The 18,389-nt window shown below is 43.4% G+C and overlaps 1 protein-coding gene across 1 annotated transcript in view; it reads right to left on the reverse strand.

Moving 5' to 3' along the window:
- PAH (phenylalanine hydroxylase) overlaps positions 1 to 17,114 on the reverse strand; it is a 34,613-nt gene extending 17,499 nt beyond the window's left edge. Inside the window, exons 1-3 of the mRNA XM_038155019.1 lie at positions 16,988 to 17,114; positions 12,794 to 12,901; positions 2,735 to 2,918 (exon numbers count right to left, since the gene is read on the reverse strand). Coding sequence (XP_038010947.1) covers positions 2,735 to 2,918; positions 12,794 to 12,901; positions 16,988 to 17,029 — 334 coding nt within the window. The 5' untranslated portion in view covers positions 17,030 to 17,114. The remainder of the gene's footprint in view (positions 1 to 2,734; positions 2,919 to 12,793; positions 12,902 to 16,987) is intronic.
- Positions 17,115 to 18,389: the final 1,275 nt, after the last annotated feature.

The following is an 18,389-nucleotide window of genomic DNA, read 5'->3' on the forward strand; positions in this document are numbered from 1 at the left end:
GTAGCGTCCTCCTGCAGCCAGACTCGCTGTCTGTCTGTCTGCACAGCCATTAATGAACTGCCAGGGCCAGCTCTTGCAACACTGGGCCTCTGTGAGGGTCTGAGGAGCAAACGTGGGCTGATCAGTAATAAATATTGATTTGTCTGTAAGTGAAACAGCAGCATTTATGGGATGGTGCTGGACACCCAAGTGGTGACCAAATTACCGTGGGGTCAAATGCTGAGCAGAATGCTAATAAGCCATTTATATGAGAGGCAGCAAAGCAGGGGCAGTGAGGACTTCTGCAGAATCCTCCACTTGGACCATTGTGAGGAGGGTCAAACACAGGTCTATGCAATTTATAGCAGTTCAAGGCCCAGGTTTAGCCCTTTTTTAAACACTCTCAAATGCTCTGGCTAGCCTCAGGGTCTAGCAAACAAGGGCCCTACAGATCCTCAGCTCCCAGCTTGTTTCAGAAATGCAATAAATTGTCTGCATTTCCCTAATGCTGCAACAGAATAATTTTTAATTATTTTTATTCATGGGCTCCAAGTAGACTGCAGCTACCATCTTGTTTCCAAAAAGAGCCACTAGGAGATGCACTGTGTTTTTACAACAAATCTTTCCACATACACAAAGAGCCTTTGGCTCAGCAGCTGCCAGTCCTTCTCATCTGAAGCTCCAAAGCTACATTGGGATTTAGAGCACTTTGCTGGCCTGCTCTCACCTAAAATTACACTGTTGATCCAAATCTGATATTTGTAACTATTGGAATGTGTCAATAAAAATTTAGTTAAGAAAAGATACTAAAAACAGTAAGGTGACCCAAAAAAAAAAAAAAAAAAAAAAAAAAAGAAAAAGCCATTCACTTATTCCTTGCCCAATAAATCACAAACACACAGTGTTTAACACTGAGCTATACAGAAGGGACTGAATACAGAAATTTCCTCTGAGTGCCATCAAAGCAGTGAGAGCCCCAAGAATGGGACTGTGTGCTTTCCACAGGAAACAGAAAAATAAGGTTTTTCTTTTTCAAATCATGAGTGGGAGCAAAACGAATCCTTTGCGGGGAAGAAATGACAGCATCCTAGGCTGCAGCAAAAGAATCAATCCCATGGGATCACAGGTTGCCTCTGGAAGAAAACCTTCCCAGCCTTTACCTGCCCACTGAGACAAGTGTGGCAACATCCCCATAAACCATCTGTCTGAGATTTTGCTCCCTGGAGGCACAGTGCTCTTGTTCTGTGTTTTGAGAATAAGATTTCACACAGGCACATCTGTGGACTATGACCAGATTTGCCAGGAGGATACATTTGAAAGACAAGTTGGACTAAAAGGCACCACAAGGCCTGTTATTGTTAATGCCATCACTGATAAAGGACAGCGTCTCACCACACTTCCTACAGCTCGGGCTGTTCCCATCTCACTCTGCCCTTGCAGTGCCTCCGCCCAGGATTTGCCACCCACAGTTCATCCCCTAAGCAGGGCTCGTTTGACCTTTCAAAATACAGTCCTTGGAGGATTTCAATTTGACTGGGCCCTTATTGCTCATGAGAGGAGTTGAAATTGGAAAAAAAAAAAAAAAAGAGAAAGGGCAAGAAGAAATATCAATCTTCCTCTCTCTCCCCAACAATAAATTGTTCCCATTTTATAATATTTCTGAATTGCCGAAACTAACAAACACAAGTTATCCTCTCAGACAGAAGAGGATCAAGTCCCTTTTTGAAGCACTGACAGGATAATCTAGCTCAAAAACTCCTTTGATCAACACAGTAACATGCAGTGAAATCCTAATCCTACAGCTGACCACAGGAGTTTTGACTTCTGTGAGGTCAGAATTTCACATGCAAGACTTTCCTGGATGATATTTAGAGCTGTATCTCTGTCTGACTCTGGCATATGTTTATAGGCAACTTCATTATTTCATAAACTTCTTATTACCTTCTTCGTAGTAACTAGAAAAACGAATGTTAAGCCCTGGTAGGTCCTGTAGCTTTCTTCTGGAAATAAAAAAGCCCCCAAAAGTGAACCTCCTCGATCTGACATGATCATAAATCACCTAATCAACCTTTTGTCCCTTTGTCTATGAATGGAGAAAACTGACTCCAAAGAGAATCTGCCTTCTTCTTTTTCATCTCCAAATGTAATGTCATGGGTAGGACACAAAGGAAATGGTAAAAGGATTACCAGTACTGATCTCAAGAAGGTATTAATGTCCTTTCATGTTGTTCCTAGGAAGGAAGAGGAAGATCCAGGCCTAACGTATTTAAAGTCTGAAATCCTATTAAAATCACATCTGTTATCTGAAGAGGCATTTAAGTCTGTCTCAGACTATCTGCTAGGCAGCCACCACTACACCAAGCAGCCCCAACTCCAACAAATCTCTGAGAATTAGGAGCAGGAACAACTCAAAAAAATCTTTTCTTATTTCACTCTGAAAGGCAGAACTGCAACTGACCTCCTTGGGATTTCTTACAGCAATGGAGAGTTAGTCCTGCTCCCACCAAAGTGGGTGGCAGAGCCTCGCTAGTTTTCCAGGAGACCTAGTCAGAATCATGGCAAAAATTTACACTGACAGAAAACCTCCAAATGAAAAAGTTTACAGTACAGGAAAAATAGAGAGAGAGAGAGAGAGGGAAAAAAAAAGTAGCCATAAATATCCAAAAGGATCTCCTTTACTACAGGAAAAATAAGTAATTTCAGTAAGTGACATAAATAGTGCATGTCAACGTTAACCTTGTCAGCATATCCTTACCAGTGTCCTTCTTCTTTGTTCGTGAGAGCTCATGGACTGTTGCTCCAATATCACTTCTCAAGGATTTGATGATCTTGTCCAGTGCTGGGACATTTTTGCCTTCCAAGTTAATGAAGAATTCATACTCATCTTTGTTGAGACGGGAAGGTCGGGACTCAATGTGGGTCAAGTTTATACCTTTTTCCTATGAGAAAGAGAAATTTTGATCCCACCATTTTTGGGGGAAGGAATGTGACATAAAGACTGGATAAATACATGTCAGTCAAAAGCCCCTACTGTACCATCCAAATAACTTAAAAAGCAGCCACTGGACTTGAGGACTTTCACAACAGAAACAGAAAGGAAGAATGAGAAATATGTGGGATTCACCCTTGTACAGAGCTCCATCACAAGGACTAGGCACTCCTGAAGGCTTAGAGAAAGGTGGAAGCAGGATATGAGTTGTAAACAGGCTTTGTACTGTAAATGGCAACTCCAGTCCCTCAAGCACATCATGAGAGCCTGTCTGTGTTGACAGAGACATTTCTCCAGCATCAACATAGGAAGAAGACATTCCACCTGTAGAGTACCCTCTCATGGGAAACTGAATGCTGTCTTGATGAGCATCTTGAGAGAAAATTGGATGAGCAGGCAGCTGGGCACCCTGTGAGAGAAGCTTCTGCCAAACCTCTGTGCAGTCACCTGCAAAGCCACCTGCACAGTTTCCAGGGCTGTGAGCAGCTGTTGGGCAAAGATCCAAAGGGAAACATGGATCTGCACTAAAAAAGGCAGCCCAGGTTTGTGCAAATAAAAAGATGGGTGTTTTAAATCACAGGATCATGGAGTTGGTGAGGTTGAATAGGACTTGTGGAGATCAGCAAGGTCACCTGAGCAGATTGCCCAGGGCTATGTCCAGTCAAGTTTGGAGACTCATCAGTTTCTCTGGGAAGCTCCCAAGTCTAGTCACCCTCACAGAGAAGGATTATTTTCTTTAGCACAGAAATTCAAGTTCTGTCTCACCAAATATCTTTGCTGACCATCAGCAGTGTCTCCTAGCTCTGAAAAAAGAGATCATTGGCAGCTGTAGCATTGACGACTATAGCAGGTGGGAACCTGACCTCAGACATGCTGCCATGTTGATGTGTAAGCAACAAGTAGCTAAAAATCCTATTTTTCCAACAAAAAGGAAACAAAAAGTCCAGAAAAACAAAAAATGTTTAGGAAAAAAAAAAAAAACAGAAAGTCCAAAAGAAAAGTCCAGGAACATCTACCCCTGTTACCTGAACTCAAATGTTTTCTTGAGCACTATAACTTGAATATGAAAATACTGTTTTCTTTCCTTTTTTTTCTTTTTTTGAGAAAATCTTTTAAACAGGTACCCATGGACATTGACTTTGCCCCTGACCATCTTGTCAGGCTCACACTGGTGCTGCAGACACAGCATGCCATGGCCAGGTCTGGGCTTCTGTCCTCTGGGACAAATACACAAATCCCTGGAGGAAATCTGGGCCTGAAGATCATAGAAGCATTACCCTCAGAAGAGTCTGAGGGGCTGACACGTGGTGATCAGCATCTCTGGAGAAACTTTTGATTTTTGTCTTTCAAGCTGAAGACTCCAAACTGCACGGGGTGAAGTGCTGGCCCTGCTGGTGTCAATGTCAAACCCCCTGCTACAGTGGGGTTAGGATTTCATCCATGAAGCAATGCTGTTAGGATCTACTTTTGACCTACAAAGAAGAATAAGGGAAGATTTTTTAACTCTACATCCCCCTTTCTGAGCCTCTTTAGGGTTTTCTTTGCTCCTCTCAGTGCTTACATAGCACAGGAGGGCATCTGGCCATCAGCAGCAAGGGCCTGATTTATTCCTCCACAAAAGGCAGTTTATTCCTTGGTAGGAAACATGTATGTCATTGCTCTGTTTCCTGAGCATTGCACACTACAGATGAACTCAAATTGTTTGGCTAGATACCAATACAATAAGTTGAAAAGGTCAAAAGCTCATTCACCAACTGCTGCTCTCAAGAGATGCTGTCCTAACAGGGCAGTCTGCCCAGGGAGAGAATGGCCAGCACTGTCCTTGGCCCTGGGGACAGTTTGTTTTGGGCCTCCAAAGCCCTGCTTCCCAAACAGACTGCCCATTGTCCTGTCCATGTGGTGAGGCACTGGGAGCTCCTGACAGAGAGCAGGCACAGGGAGCTGCTGTGCCTTTGCTGTGTCTCACCATCCTCATCCTAAAAGTTTTCTTCCTTATGCATACTCTGGATCTACACTCTTTTAGCTTAAAAACTATCAGCCCATGTGCCATCACAAACAGCCTTGCTAAAAACTCTGTCCCCATCTTTCTTTCTTATAGGACCCCTCTGAGTACTGGAGGGCCACAATAAGATCACCCCGGCACCTCTTCTTTGCCTGAAGGCTCCTTAAACTGCACCCCTTTGTTTTTTGATCAGGTGACTCTTCTACTGTACCAGCTCTCCAGTCAGGCTCAGTGAGCAGCTGGACAGACAGCAGTGCCCCAAAAATAAACAGGAGGATGCAAGGGTTGGGAATGAAGAGATAAGCTGCAGGGTGGGCACAAGACATGTTTAAGGTAGCAGGAGTATCAATACTCCTCAAACTATCACAACCCAAGACAGTGAGAAAAAGAGGGGAAAAAAAAGATGGAGGAAAGAGCCCATGGAGAGAGTTACCTCCTTTCTTACACTTGAGAGAAGCAGAACACCTTCCCACAGACTGTCAAACTGCTTTGCTGTTTATTTGAGGGATATCTGCCACCCAGCAGCGTCCCGAGCCAACCTGTTACCTTTTTCTGCTGAGATTTCAGGACCTCACAAGAGAGAAGCTGAAGGGAGAACCCTTCTGGCCACTGTTTATAGAGCAAGAATCCAGCAGCATATGTCCAACTCCCTGAACTGGCACTCCTGGAGAAGTGTGTTCTCATGTGCTGTGCCTTGCTACTAAGCCCTTGATTTCAAAATATTTACAGTGGCTCTGTTACTAGAGTTGCTTTATAAATCTCAATTTCATTCTAGTACAACTACTCCATCTAGCGTTTAATCTTCATAGTTTCACATTGTTCGGAATTTTTTTGTATCCTTGATGTTGCCAAATCTTGCTGTTAATCACATTTCTCCCAATAGATGATTTCTTTAAAGCTACAACTTCTGGAGACAAATAGTTGCCTGAGAAAGGAGAATGGGGACATTTCTTTTTTCGTTTAGTTGTACATTTTAAGCAGTTTTCAATCTCTATCTGTATTTTAGTAGAGATTGACATCTTGACAATGTATGCCTTCAAAAGTCAGCTAATAAAAGTATTCCAGTTTTATGACCTATTTTTTGTTGATGGAACTTAACTGCTAATGTAACACCTTTAGAAGATCTCAACTTGTGGCTGGGCTCCCATCTGAGCTATTAACATGGATCTCTTCTGCCCTTCCTATTTTAGAGCTGGTAGGGATCAGATGAGCCCATGGAGTGAGATTAGATGTGTCTTTGCTGAATTCATCCCACCACCACTGCAGCTGCAAGGAACTTGGTGACCAGGTTGGTACTTCTCCTTCTCTTCAAGTTTATGACCAGGGGAGAGGTTGAGTCCCTCCCCCATAGACACATCCTGTCATAAAACCATGTGCCTGCTGTAGTTTTTGTTGTTTTTTCTTTTTCCTTAAACCTTTCTTAAAACCCCCACTCCGAGGGGTGGAAAAACTCAGCTTTTGTTATTTTAATATCCAAGTCAACGGTACCTCTATCAGTGCCCATTAGAGAAGGAAGTCTCAAGACACATTCTCAGAGCTCAAAGATTAAGGTGGGATTAGTTCTGATGAGTTTGAAGGGGGTAGCAATACAACTATCATTTTAAAACAGAGACAATGGTGGATGCAGGGGGAGATTGCCCATGTCTTTCCCTGCTTACCTCACAATGCTGGATCTCAGCCTTGGCTCCCTCTCAGAGTCTGTGAAGCAGCTCCAGCCCCTTGCCCAGGTTATTCCAGGTTTTCCATCCTAAATGAGCACCACCTCTGCTGCCCCACACCAGCAGGAGAAAGCCAGACTGGTGTTGCACTACACCAGCAGTCTTGCTAAGGTCACTACCAAGAGAATTTAGTCCCAGCCTCTGTTTAATGGCCTGGTCACTGGGAAAGGAAACTTGTGTCTTCATAGCTACACAGGGAAGCTTTCAGTAGGGATGGATCCTTTCTGAAAATGTTATGGGTTACTACTTCCCGTGAGACTCACACATCCTTCTGTTCACTAATTACTAAATGCTCCTATATCTGGCTCTAAAACTAAGTAGAGCTGTGAAATCCAGCTGCAGCTTGTTTTCATGACTGTTGTCATTAATGAAGTTTGGCTTCATCAGGACACCCCACATTGTCACCAGATGAAGAAGTTTCAACACCACCATGGTGCCACAGTAATCAACACTAAGTGAGAATTTGGGTAAAATCTCCCAAAAGAAGGATTTTACTTGCACTTTCTGGTAACAAAACAAAAAAACCAAAAAAAAAAAGAAAAAAAACCAAAAAAAAAAAAAGAGAGAGAGAAAGAAAAAAGAGATGAGATGTTCTTTTAACCCTTGCCATGGTATAGTTCAGGGTCTCCTGAACAAGTTCAGTGCTTAATTTTCATAGATCAGAGGACTTCAGATGTTACAGAGATGCTTTCAGCCATGGATTCCCAAAGCAAAGGCAAAGGCAGCCATCTGATTCCGCTCTACTGTCCAAGGGCCTGCTTCTCAGCTGGAGACAGAGAGAATCTGCTCCTTCACAACTGCTAGGGTTTTCCTTCCAAACTTATGGAGGAAAAGCACCTCAGAGCAGGTCCCTGCCAACAAAGAGTGCCAGGGGGCAGCTGGCCCTGGAGCAGCCCCTGGTGTCCATCACTTTGCTCCAACCCTGAAATTTGGTACAAGGCTTGCAGCAGAATCTGGCTGCAAAACACGTGGAGCAGGACAAACCAAAAACGTGACAGCATATGGCATTGCATAAGCACCTGTGAAGAGAGCACTCCTCTCTTTAAACCCGCGGTGATCAATTAGATCCAGCAGTCCAGCTCTTGTGGCCAGAGAAAGAGGAGGAATGAGACCAAGGATGTGGATTTGGAGCAGTGTAATGAAATGATCATTGCTGTGCATATGTACAGTATAATGAAAAAATGACCTTGTGGTAGAGGCAAGCCAGTTCACCTATCACTGCAGACACTTCCAGCACACCCCCTGACCAAAGTGACTGTTTTCTTCCCTCGATTTGGAAACAATCCCAACCACTGCGGAGCCAGTGCTTTCCCAGGGCACAAAGAGGTAGCAGTCACGTAGGACTTTCTGTGGAATGAAGTTCCTAAATAGAAACAGAGCAGAGCTACCTCTGCTGACTCTGAAAGTGGCAGATCTCATTTAGTACAGCTTGTTACCCGCATCCCATCCTTCTATGGAACAGCTACTTACCCCCATGGGACAGTAACTTACTCTGGGAGCAGGAGTACTTGGTGCAAATCATTTTTTTTTCTTTTTTTTGCTTTTGAGCTAGAGCCTTACCCACTGATGGGTAAGCCTGCACTGCAGTCCTGCTCTGTATTTGAGATGGTCCTATCACTGAGGAAAAGATAGAAGGTTCTTCTCTCACAGTGGGTTGAGCAAACTTGTGATGTATTCCAACGTTTGCCACTTAAAACAGCTGATGATCTACTGCTTGTAAATGCATCAGGAAAAGATTGCCAGAGAAGATTCATGTATTCACAAATTCATGTGGAGAATCTGCAACTGAAACTGAAGGCAATCCTTTTTGCATATGGAAATTCCTATTTCTGATATTTTTAATGATGAATTTAATTACAGAAAAGGCAATCTTTGAGGGGAAACAATGTGGGTTTTTCTTCACTTTTTTTTTTTCAGAATGAACTTTGTTTTTAAAAAAAAAAAACTTCCTCGATTTCAATAGGTTTTTATCGCTACAGAGAAACAAATATTTAAATATTTCTACCAAGTGTAACACTGGGGTCAACACAAAGTGCTCAGTTTTGCTTTTTCAGTTTTGATAAGAAACCTGGAAGATTTCTCTTTTATTTGGCCTCAACTTATACTCTGAACATTTTGGATGTATCCAGTGAATCAAAAAAGGAACACTATTTCATGATGACTGTTCTGTCTTCCTGATTTTAAGCATGATACCTTACTCATGTGTGCTGTTCAGTTTCAGATGAAGGTATTTATTCAAGTTTGGGCTGCCTAGCTGTCATCTTCTACAGCACAAATAAACAGCACAGGGCTACACCAAAGAGCACCTCAGCGTACAGCAGATCCCATTAAAATTAAGTCGGTGTAAAGACCCTGCTGGTGGATTTGTGCTGTCCCTACAGCCATCCTCAAGCCTGCAATGAGGAGAGAGGTGACAAAGGGGCTTTTCAAGTGCAAAACAATTGGGTTTGACAAGCTAAAAGTGAATGTCTGCCACATCCCTAACACACAAACAGAGCAGCTAGTGTGGAAGCAAAGTGGATTCAGCTTTAGCAATCTGCTTATTGCTGAGCATGACTGAGCTGCTAACACTTCACAGCACATCAGAGTGTGAATCTGGCCCTGCAGACACATCTCTCCACAGGACAGGTGAAGAAGGGGCTGCAGGGGCTGTACTGCCAGCAGTGGCATAGCTCTATGCTATGCTAGTCCAGGAGGAACAGATTCATGCAGTCAGGCAAGGCTTTGCAAACCAGAGAGAAGGGACAAGAGCCAGCGATCAGAAAAGCTTAGAACCCTGCTGAGGTCAGGTGTTTAGATTGGTCTTCCTGAGCAAAGATAAGAAAAAAAGTGGAAATAATCAAGTATGTTTTGGACCTAAAGCTGGCAGACAAAAAAAGCTGAGTTCATTGAGAATATTGCTCAGGAAAAAACCCTTCAAGCTACATAGGAAAAACAAGAGTTGTCACTGTAACCACATACTTGTGTGCAACTGGGACCTGAACAGAAAACTAGCGTTTGAGTCTTTGAGCAAAAAAACAAATGCAGTACTCTGCCAACCGCATGAGCGGTACTGAGGGATGTTTGAGTAGGACAAACATTACTTTTTCCACAAAACACATTGAAATTCTCTTAAACCTGGGGTCTCAAAGGACATAATTCTGTGCCACGAGCACTCTGTAGCCCTTAGCCTTGAGCCTTCCCTCCCTGGAGGAGTCTCCCCTACCTTCAGTCCATCCTGGCTCCCACACTGGGGGCTTACCCCTTCCATCTGGGCTGTGTTTGGACACTAATTCCTTTCCTCGGTGGTTTGCTCTGTGGGTGACTAGAGATTCTACCTGTCATGATGCTTGATAAGTCAGAAGTCTTGGACCTCATGATATCCAGGGGCAGGTGTCCTTTTGTCTTGCTGCCCATGGAGAACAAGCTGTGACAGGGGCTAAAGTCCGGACAGTTTCACCCAGCACAGGAATGGGACATGGGCAGGGTGTGAACCTGGGAGTGCATCCCAGGAAGGGACTCAAGTATGGCTGTATTTACTCCCACAGAGTAAAAATATTTTTTCCAGTTCTTAAACCAAGGAGAGGATGGGCCTTCCCAGGTCCATACAGAAACCTCCTCTACAGAAAGACATCCTGTGTGCTGATGGCTCCTCAAGATTTCTCCTTTCTTTAGGTATCCCCTCAATTCCCTATAGCTCAGTCTGGATCTTGCTTCCATGCTTCCTTCCCTGGCAGAGAGGGCAAATTTTCAAGTCTTTCATATTTACAGCTCATTCTCATTCAACCCTCCTCCTCTCCCTTTCATGTCCTGGATTACTTTTACAGACTGTCTAGAAAAGAGGCAAAATCCTCAAAGCCAGTGCTGGAGGCACTGTCCCTTAATTACTCCCAAAACCGAGCTGGGAGGAGGGGGTTGAGCTGTGCTCTCTGCCTGCGTTCCCATGCAGGAGTGCCCAGAGAGATGCCAGCAGTCTGGGCAACCCCCACCTCAGCAAGGAGCAGAAGGTTTACAGACATGGAACACATGGCCAGCAGCACCAGCAGCTGCACAAGGTGTGGACCCCCTCCATGAAGTGAACAATTGCAGCACCACATCTGCTCCTGGAAACATCCTGATCCTATTTGTGGCTTGTCAGTTTTCTCTTTTCCAACTGCATGTGGCTGCATGAGGCAATGACAGCTGGAGCAGCCACCCTCATATCTCCTCTTGGGAGGCCCCTCTGAGACAAATCCACCACATTTCCACAAGCCAGCAACAAGCTGGTGACACAAACCAGGGGACAAGGCTGGGTGTCTCCCTGCCCAAGGAGCCCACCCACAGAGAGTCTGAGCTAACTCCAGTAGCATCTCTCAGCTAATGCTATTAAGCAGTGAAGGAGTACAAGACAAAAACATTTCCTCAAGTTCTTCCTGTTTGTTTCCACTCTTTTCCTGCCTATCACCACTTTCCCTGTCTGTGCTGTGGATGTCAGTGAGCACACAGTCTGTTTCCCTGAGGTACCATAGGTATGACCCAGATGGAAAAGGGGAAAGGTTTTCCCAGCTGTGCATGGAAGTAAAACTTACACCTCTGTGCAGTTCTTGGAACGGAGTTACAACAGCCCAAAGGCTGCTCTGGTTTACACCAGGAATTCACTAACAACAGCCCTGGGGAGCTGTCCTTGTACCATTAAATCCCATCCATCCATCCATCCATCCATCCATCCATCCATCCATCCATCCAGTACAATGCCAAATGTAAAACTGATATGAGCACCTATGCCAGGTCTCGTGTCAAGCCTTGGTGCTGGAGGAGGCCAAGAGTCAGCACAGAAAGAATTGGCTTTGTTGGGTGGAAAACCAACTGAGTCTCAACCTCTCAGCAGCAATCAGGGCCACTGGGAAAAAGTGACTCTGTTGGTCTAGTTTAGGTATCTGCTTTGTGGCAAGAAAAGTCCCATCCAAGAAATGGTTACTTCTCTCTCTTCTTTCCCATACTAGCTCCTCTACAAATTTTTCTTTAGAGCTGACAGCAATTTAGTTAGTAGACATCAATGCATTTAATAAGAGAATATCAACAGTCTCATTAATTCATTTACATTACTGACATATGGGCATTTTGCAGGATTTTACTAGTCAATTCACAGATTTAGACTTGCTCTTCTGTTGTTGGCGAATTTCCTTTTATCTTAATGAATCAAATATGTCCTAAAACTCGTGATTATTTTTCTTTTGTACCCATAACATACAAACTCTCATTTCCTAGTAAATTCAATTTACGAACGGAAAATATGCAGGCCACAACTTCTTAGAGTGTTCTAAAGAAATTGCTGTTTTCAGGCACAACTATGACATAAAAAAAAAAAAAAAAAGCAAGCCACAGAACCAATATAAAAGTGTATTTGCTTGGGAGCACAGAGTACACAGCTGTGTGTTGCAACACAACCATCCTGAACCACAAGGATTTCGTGCTTTTCAAACAACATTCATGACATCTGGGAAATATTTCTGCAAGAATAAATAGGGACAGAATGTCCTGAAAGGTAAATGGCTTCTTGTATCCCCAAAAATTTTCCAAATCATTCAGCATAAGTTACTGAGTCCCTTTGGTGTTAAAAAAAAAATGCTGTCATTTTAATGCTGTTCTGTGGGCACCCTCTACCCACTCTGTAGAAGTACTGCAGATGGGAGATGGTAGAATCTTTTATATCAGATTTTTTTGAGTGGACAAGAGCTAAGAGCCGCCCCCAGCAGAAGCACCTCGTGCAATGTGCATTGTGAGTCACATGGCTCACATGCAGGTTATATTTGCCTTACAAGCTATAACCAAATAATTTGCCTTATAAGTCAATCTTAGGTCACAGCCCAACTCACCCCAACCTCTTACTACAGCAGTTATGATTAAATATTTCCCTCTTAAGTGGGAAAAATGCAATTTTCCCACCCTCATGTCAGTTAAAGGTAACGGTTTTAGATTAAAAAAGCTACTTCTGCCTGAGACTTTAGGGGATTTTAAGCACAGAAAATAAGTGGAGGCTGCTTTGCCCTGTAATAGCAATGAAATAGAATCACAAACACAACTTCTAAGACCCTGAGAAATGTGGCTGCAAGACAAAATTGTAAAGACTTGAAGAAAAATATTTACCTCAAATGTACGCAGGACTTTAGCCAATGCCCCAACTTCTTCTTTCAGAGAGAAAATCAAAGAAATCACACCATTTTTACTGGGGGAGTCTTCAATGTAGCTAGATTCCTGAAAGGAAAGAAAAAACACACAAACAGAAGTTACAATCATTCACCCTAGGAGTCAGTTTTGCCTTTCTCCATGTGCCTTTTGCACAGCACCAGCAATGTAAAGAAGGTATAAAACAGCTCTGGGGCTGCTCTGAGTTATGACAGGTGAGACACAAATCCCTTCTCTCAAACCAGAGCCCTTGTGAGAGCAAGGTAGTCAAAAAGGACATGCAAATAAACCTAATACCATCCTTGCCTCACCTCACCCCTCAGGGATGACTGGAAACATTACTGCACTTGGGTTTCAGCTCCAGTGCAAAGTCCTTCCCTCAGGCTTCCTTTCCATCAGCACTCAGGGTTAAGCAGAACAATGCAGATGAGCTCTGTGCAGAGATGCAGACCATGATCTGTGTTTCCCTTCAGTTCTGCTTGTACCTTCCAGGTATTCCCAGGAGAGAGGTAGTATTCACAGGAAGGATATGGATTTTAAAACAAAATAACAACATCAAGCAAAGAAAAATCAAAGAAATAAAAAAAAAAAGGAAAAATGTTGGAGCAAACATTTAGATCTTCCCTAAATCCCATAATGAGTAAAGACTCAGGGCAAGACATGTTTTCATTTATGTTTGTTCCCTTTCTCTTATTGATTTTCTACTCTGCAAATTCATAACTCAATTTCCAGTACTCCCAAAGGTTTGTTTTCATTATTTTCACAGTTCTCATTACTAGAACATCTTTGCATGTCTCTACATGTGTTTCTTTTCACAAAAGCCCTCTTAAGAAGGGAAGAGCTATTTCACCGCTTCAGAAAGAGGAAACTGAGCCCTGGAGTGGAGGCAGATCTTGAAAGCTGGGTACTTGGCATGGCAGGTACTACTGACATCACCTAATTTTTCTGATATCAGAGTAAATTGGATGTACAACCATCACAAACTTTTGGAGACCACATTAATGTCTTATTTGTGTGTTTATTTCATTTTTTTAACATCTACTGACCTTGGACAAATTGCCTGTGGTTGTTATTTCAAAGATCACACCAGACATCTGCAACACAGAGGAGTCCTGGTGCAACAAGACCTGGGCTAAAGTTTGATTCAAGGTACCCATTCAAATATTCCTTATAAAGATCTGTATTTTTGGGCAGAGCTTGCTCTCATTATGGCTATTGCTCAATTGAACATATAAATCAGAGTAAAAAGACTCCCAGTTCCCAAATATTGTCCTCAGTAAAGATAGCCTTTGTAGAAGACAAATTAACAATCAAAGCCAGCTGCCCTGAAGCCACAAAGCTCTTGGTGGCCCTACATTTCCTGAGGCAGAGCTATGAAGAGCTGCCTTCTTTTGTAAAGTAAATAATTGCTGATTCCTCAAGCCATCTCCAAGGCTGCCTCCAAGGTTGTTGCTAACAGACTGGCCACACATTTTTCTATCTGGCTTTGTTTCCAGAGGCTGCAAAGGTTTTCCAAATGTCTTTCAGCTTTACAAGGGACCCCTAGTAGGAACTGTAGTAGAAATGCTGCACCAGAAGGAAGACTGCCACCTGTTCAGTTGTGACACTTCCTGCAGCATCGCTGTGTCTCCTGAGTCCCCATGCAGCCAGGGAGGCAGCCCAGCTCTTACATGGGGAGGACCAAGAGGAAAAGCAGCTGGAAATGATGTGTCAGCTGGCTAATGATCCCCATTTACACCTCAAGCAACCACAAGGGAAAATGATGACAGGAGTCTGGCAAAAGCCACAACAAATGTCTCTAGTACTGCAAACTTTATGGTAGCGTGACCAAAACTGTCATCTCAAATTCTGTCCATGCACTGCTTTTTCCTTCTGTTTTCACCCACCACAGCCAAAACTGATCTCAAGGACAGAACTGGCTCCACCATTGTCTGTCCAATGGATCCAGATTTTGGTTTTTACTGTCTGCAATGAAACTTCTCTAAAAGACATGCAGTTATATATTTGAAATATCCTTGCCAAGTCATGCTGTGAGAACCAACTTATATGACAGATTGACTCGAATGTGTGTGACAAATAAAGAATTCACAGTTTGCATACTTGCAGGGGATACGATGCAAAGTTGAAGTCCTGCAAGGTAATCCTGGTGATAATAATTGATCTTTTTGTACAATGAGATGAGACAAAAAAAAGCCTTAAAAAAACCTTTCCAAACTCATTGGTCACTAGCTTTGATTTGTTGAGATCAGCTGCTTTCAATCTGTCCTCAGTCATTTTCCCACTTTTTAAGTTGATTTATATTGGTGCTTAAGAGAAAGACACATTGCAGTAGGGAGTAGGCACTAATGCTGTAAACAGCCTCATACTTGCTTAACATCTTGCACATCTGCATATGCACTCAGTTCCCTGGAAGGTCTTTTAACAAGCATCAGTCCATGCCTGAGCCTGTCACAGGGGTGAGATCTTTAATTGCAAAGGAGGAAAAGACTAAAATGATAGTTTTCCTGGTACCCAGTTCTTATCAGGATATATGGAGACAGTCTGCATCAATACACACCGCAGATAATAAACCTCAACACGTGCACTGGAGGTGATAGCAGCAAAAACAGAGGCACTCACATCATTTTTGAGCTTTTTGTAGTACTTATGCATAGCTTTAACTGTTCATCAGTTTTTCCATTCTCATTTTGGACTTTAACTTCTCGTCCCTCAATATACACAGAGGAATTGCAGCTTTGGGGTAGTTCTACTGTTTTATTACTGTTGTGATTATGATTCAGAGTCAAAAAAACCAATTTTATTGTATTGAAGTATTGTCTCTGTGATATGTATATGTGATTTATAGTGTGCATAAATTCAGCTCTAATTTTCTTCCAGTTCTGTTTTTTCCAGGAAATAGAATGAGAACCAGTTGAAGAACATGAACAACCATCCCTGGACCTAAGACAATCTCAAACAAAGTGTTATGTAAAAAAAGAAAAAAAAAATGGCAAGGATAGGTTTACCTGAGCACAAACCTGCCTTTTTAGTTAGCCACATTGCACACAGATTGGTATTGCCATTCTGACACAGGTGGCAGCATTAGGGGTCAATAACACAATCCTGTCTAATCCATCCTGACTTCTAATCCATTGCTGAGACATTTAGCTAAAAGCCCTTCAGAGTGAATTCCAACACTGATAAAGCCAGAGAAGGTTTTTCTTGCAATTTCAGGGATATAAAATTTTCACCTCATGGCTGTAAAGTTCAAATTTACTGGATATGCAAAATGGGGGGGAAGGGAAAAAATATTTCAAATTAAAAGATTTCCAAGTTACTTGTGAAAATGGAATTAGTTTCCAAGGCAGTTTTCTTAAGGCATTTAAATGCTCATCATTGCAGCTGTCATTGGAACCAAGCAATTGCACACTTGGATAAGCAGCAAGGTGAGACTCTAGAGAAATACTGTGGGAGTTCAGCCTCAGCACACAAAGAAGTAGGAATAGAGGCTTCCTTGGCATCTCTGCTCTTATAAAAAAGAGAAGACCTTTTTTTGCCCATCTGATGCAGCTTGTCTCTGGCTTCAGCAGCATTGCATAGGACAGATAAGTGCAGAATTTTGTCCTAATAATTAACCATGCTGGCCTCAGGTTACATCACTTGCCCCTGCAGTAACATCAGTGCCTGTATTTAAAAGGTATGAACTTCAGGTCTTTTCCTGTATTTCCCAAAGCAAAGAGTTCAAAGTCAGTCAGTAAACATTTAAAAAGAGGACAAGAGAGCCGCAAGTGTAACAAAATTTACACAGAAGAGCACATAATTTCATCTGTTTTCCTTTAACAAAAGAAGACAGCTTTTTTTCATCACACACATTTAAGACCTCCAATTAGCTTCTGGTCTTTTCTGATTCTTTGTCTTTTCACCATGCACACAAGGATACTGTTGCAATGTTTGTTTGCATTCTCGCTGCGTTTTTGCGAGCACAATTAACAGCAGACAAATACGGGAGCTGCCAAAATTGCTCAGGTACTGCAAAGCATCACGGCAGGCCACCTTGATTCTTCTCCTCTTGGGTCACACTGCCTCTCAGAGAGTGGAGGACAAGCACAGGAGTTCAGGAGTGAGGCAGGACACCCCTCCACCTCTGCAAAAGCAGGCACAGACCCCATCACTCACCTGGAAAGAGTCACCATTCATTTTGCAGTGCTGTGAGTCCATGTTGCAAAGGCAGCAATGCCCACCCAGGGAGGCCCCTCCACTACAGCAGGTGAAGCTTTCTGACTTAACTGCAGCAGCCAGAGATCTGTGCAAAGGTATTTAAAGTGGAGCAGCCAAGGCAAAGCCATTCCCTTCCCCAGCTCCCTCCCCTGGACAGCACGCCAAGGGGGCGTTCTCCATGCACGCCCACCCCACCCACCGCTGGCACACCAAGCGGCCGCTCCACGCCAGCCATCCCCTGTGAGTCCCCCGCCTGCATGGAGCAGCTCTCCAGCAGATTGTTTCTGTCTGCACCCAACGTGGAGGAGCAGCATGCTCTGAATTAACAGCCTTCCTCCTCCTGATCAACATCAGCTGTTTTCACTTTTTCAAGTCAACACATCGTTTTCGGTTCAGCCTCCAGCCCGTTCCTTCCCACTGCAGCTGCGTGCTCAGCCTCAGGTGGGTTTCACCTCGGGGTCACTCCCCTTGGACAGATATCAGACGTTCTCCAGGATGTGTTCTTTGCATGTCAAACGTCAGGCACGGAAGGCTCTGGCAAGGCACAGCAGCTGAGGGATTTGTCCTTTAGTAGGACCTCTGGGGCTGCTTCCAAAGAGCTCAGAGAGCAGGAGACACCACTCTGCTCACCGGACACGAGGGAGACACCCAGGACAGGGGAAGCATGAGACAGGAGTTAGCAGCATGAACTGGGATATCAGCCTGAGCATGGGGAAAGGGAAGAAGGTAAAGGAAGAAAAGGAGCAGGAAAGAGTAGGTCAGAGCACCAGGGCAGGAAGATGTAGAAGAGCTGCAGATGATGCTGCATATGGTGTCAGCCATGGAAAGCACACAGGGAACAGGGTGAGACACATAAATGATTTCAGGAAAGGTTAGTAAAGTACTGATATGAAGGAGCCCAGATCAGATTTGGCTTAATTAGAGTCACCAAAGGTGGTAAAGGAGATTGGAAAGCTGTAGTCCAGTATCAGAGGACAGTGAAAAAAGGAAGGAGCTTGACAAGTATCTGTCTTGCTATTTGGGAAAATGAAGTCTTACAAAGACAAACTGCCAAGGCAGGTAATCTTGCTATATTTTCATGATGAAGACAAATTCTCTTTACAGATATTTTGTCCTTGAAGGAAGCTCTACTACACACACCTGTGCAAACTCATATTGGTGAGCACAGAAAAGACTTACTGTAAATTTTTCATACCTACAAAGCCCAGCAGCCTTACAGTGGGGAAACTGAGTGGAACCATTTTATAGTTCTAACTGTGGAGTCAGAATCCATCCCACTGAAATTATCAATTATGTTACATGCATTTGAAGTGACTTCATGCTTTGGGTGCAAATACGTACCATTTTCAGAAGAGCTAAT

This window comes from Motacilla alba, chromosome 1A (assembly GCF_015832195.1).
Source record: "Motacilla alba alba isolate MOTALB_02 chromosome 1A, Motacilla_alba_V1.0_pri, whole genome shotgun sequence".
NCBI classification, from domain to species: Eukaryota; Metazoa; Chordata; class Aves; order Passeriformes; family Motacillidae; genus Motacilla; species Motacilla alba.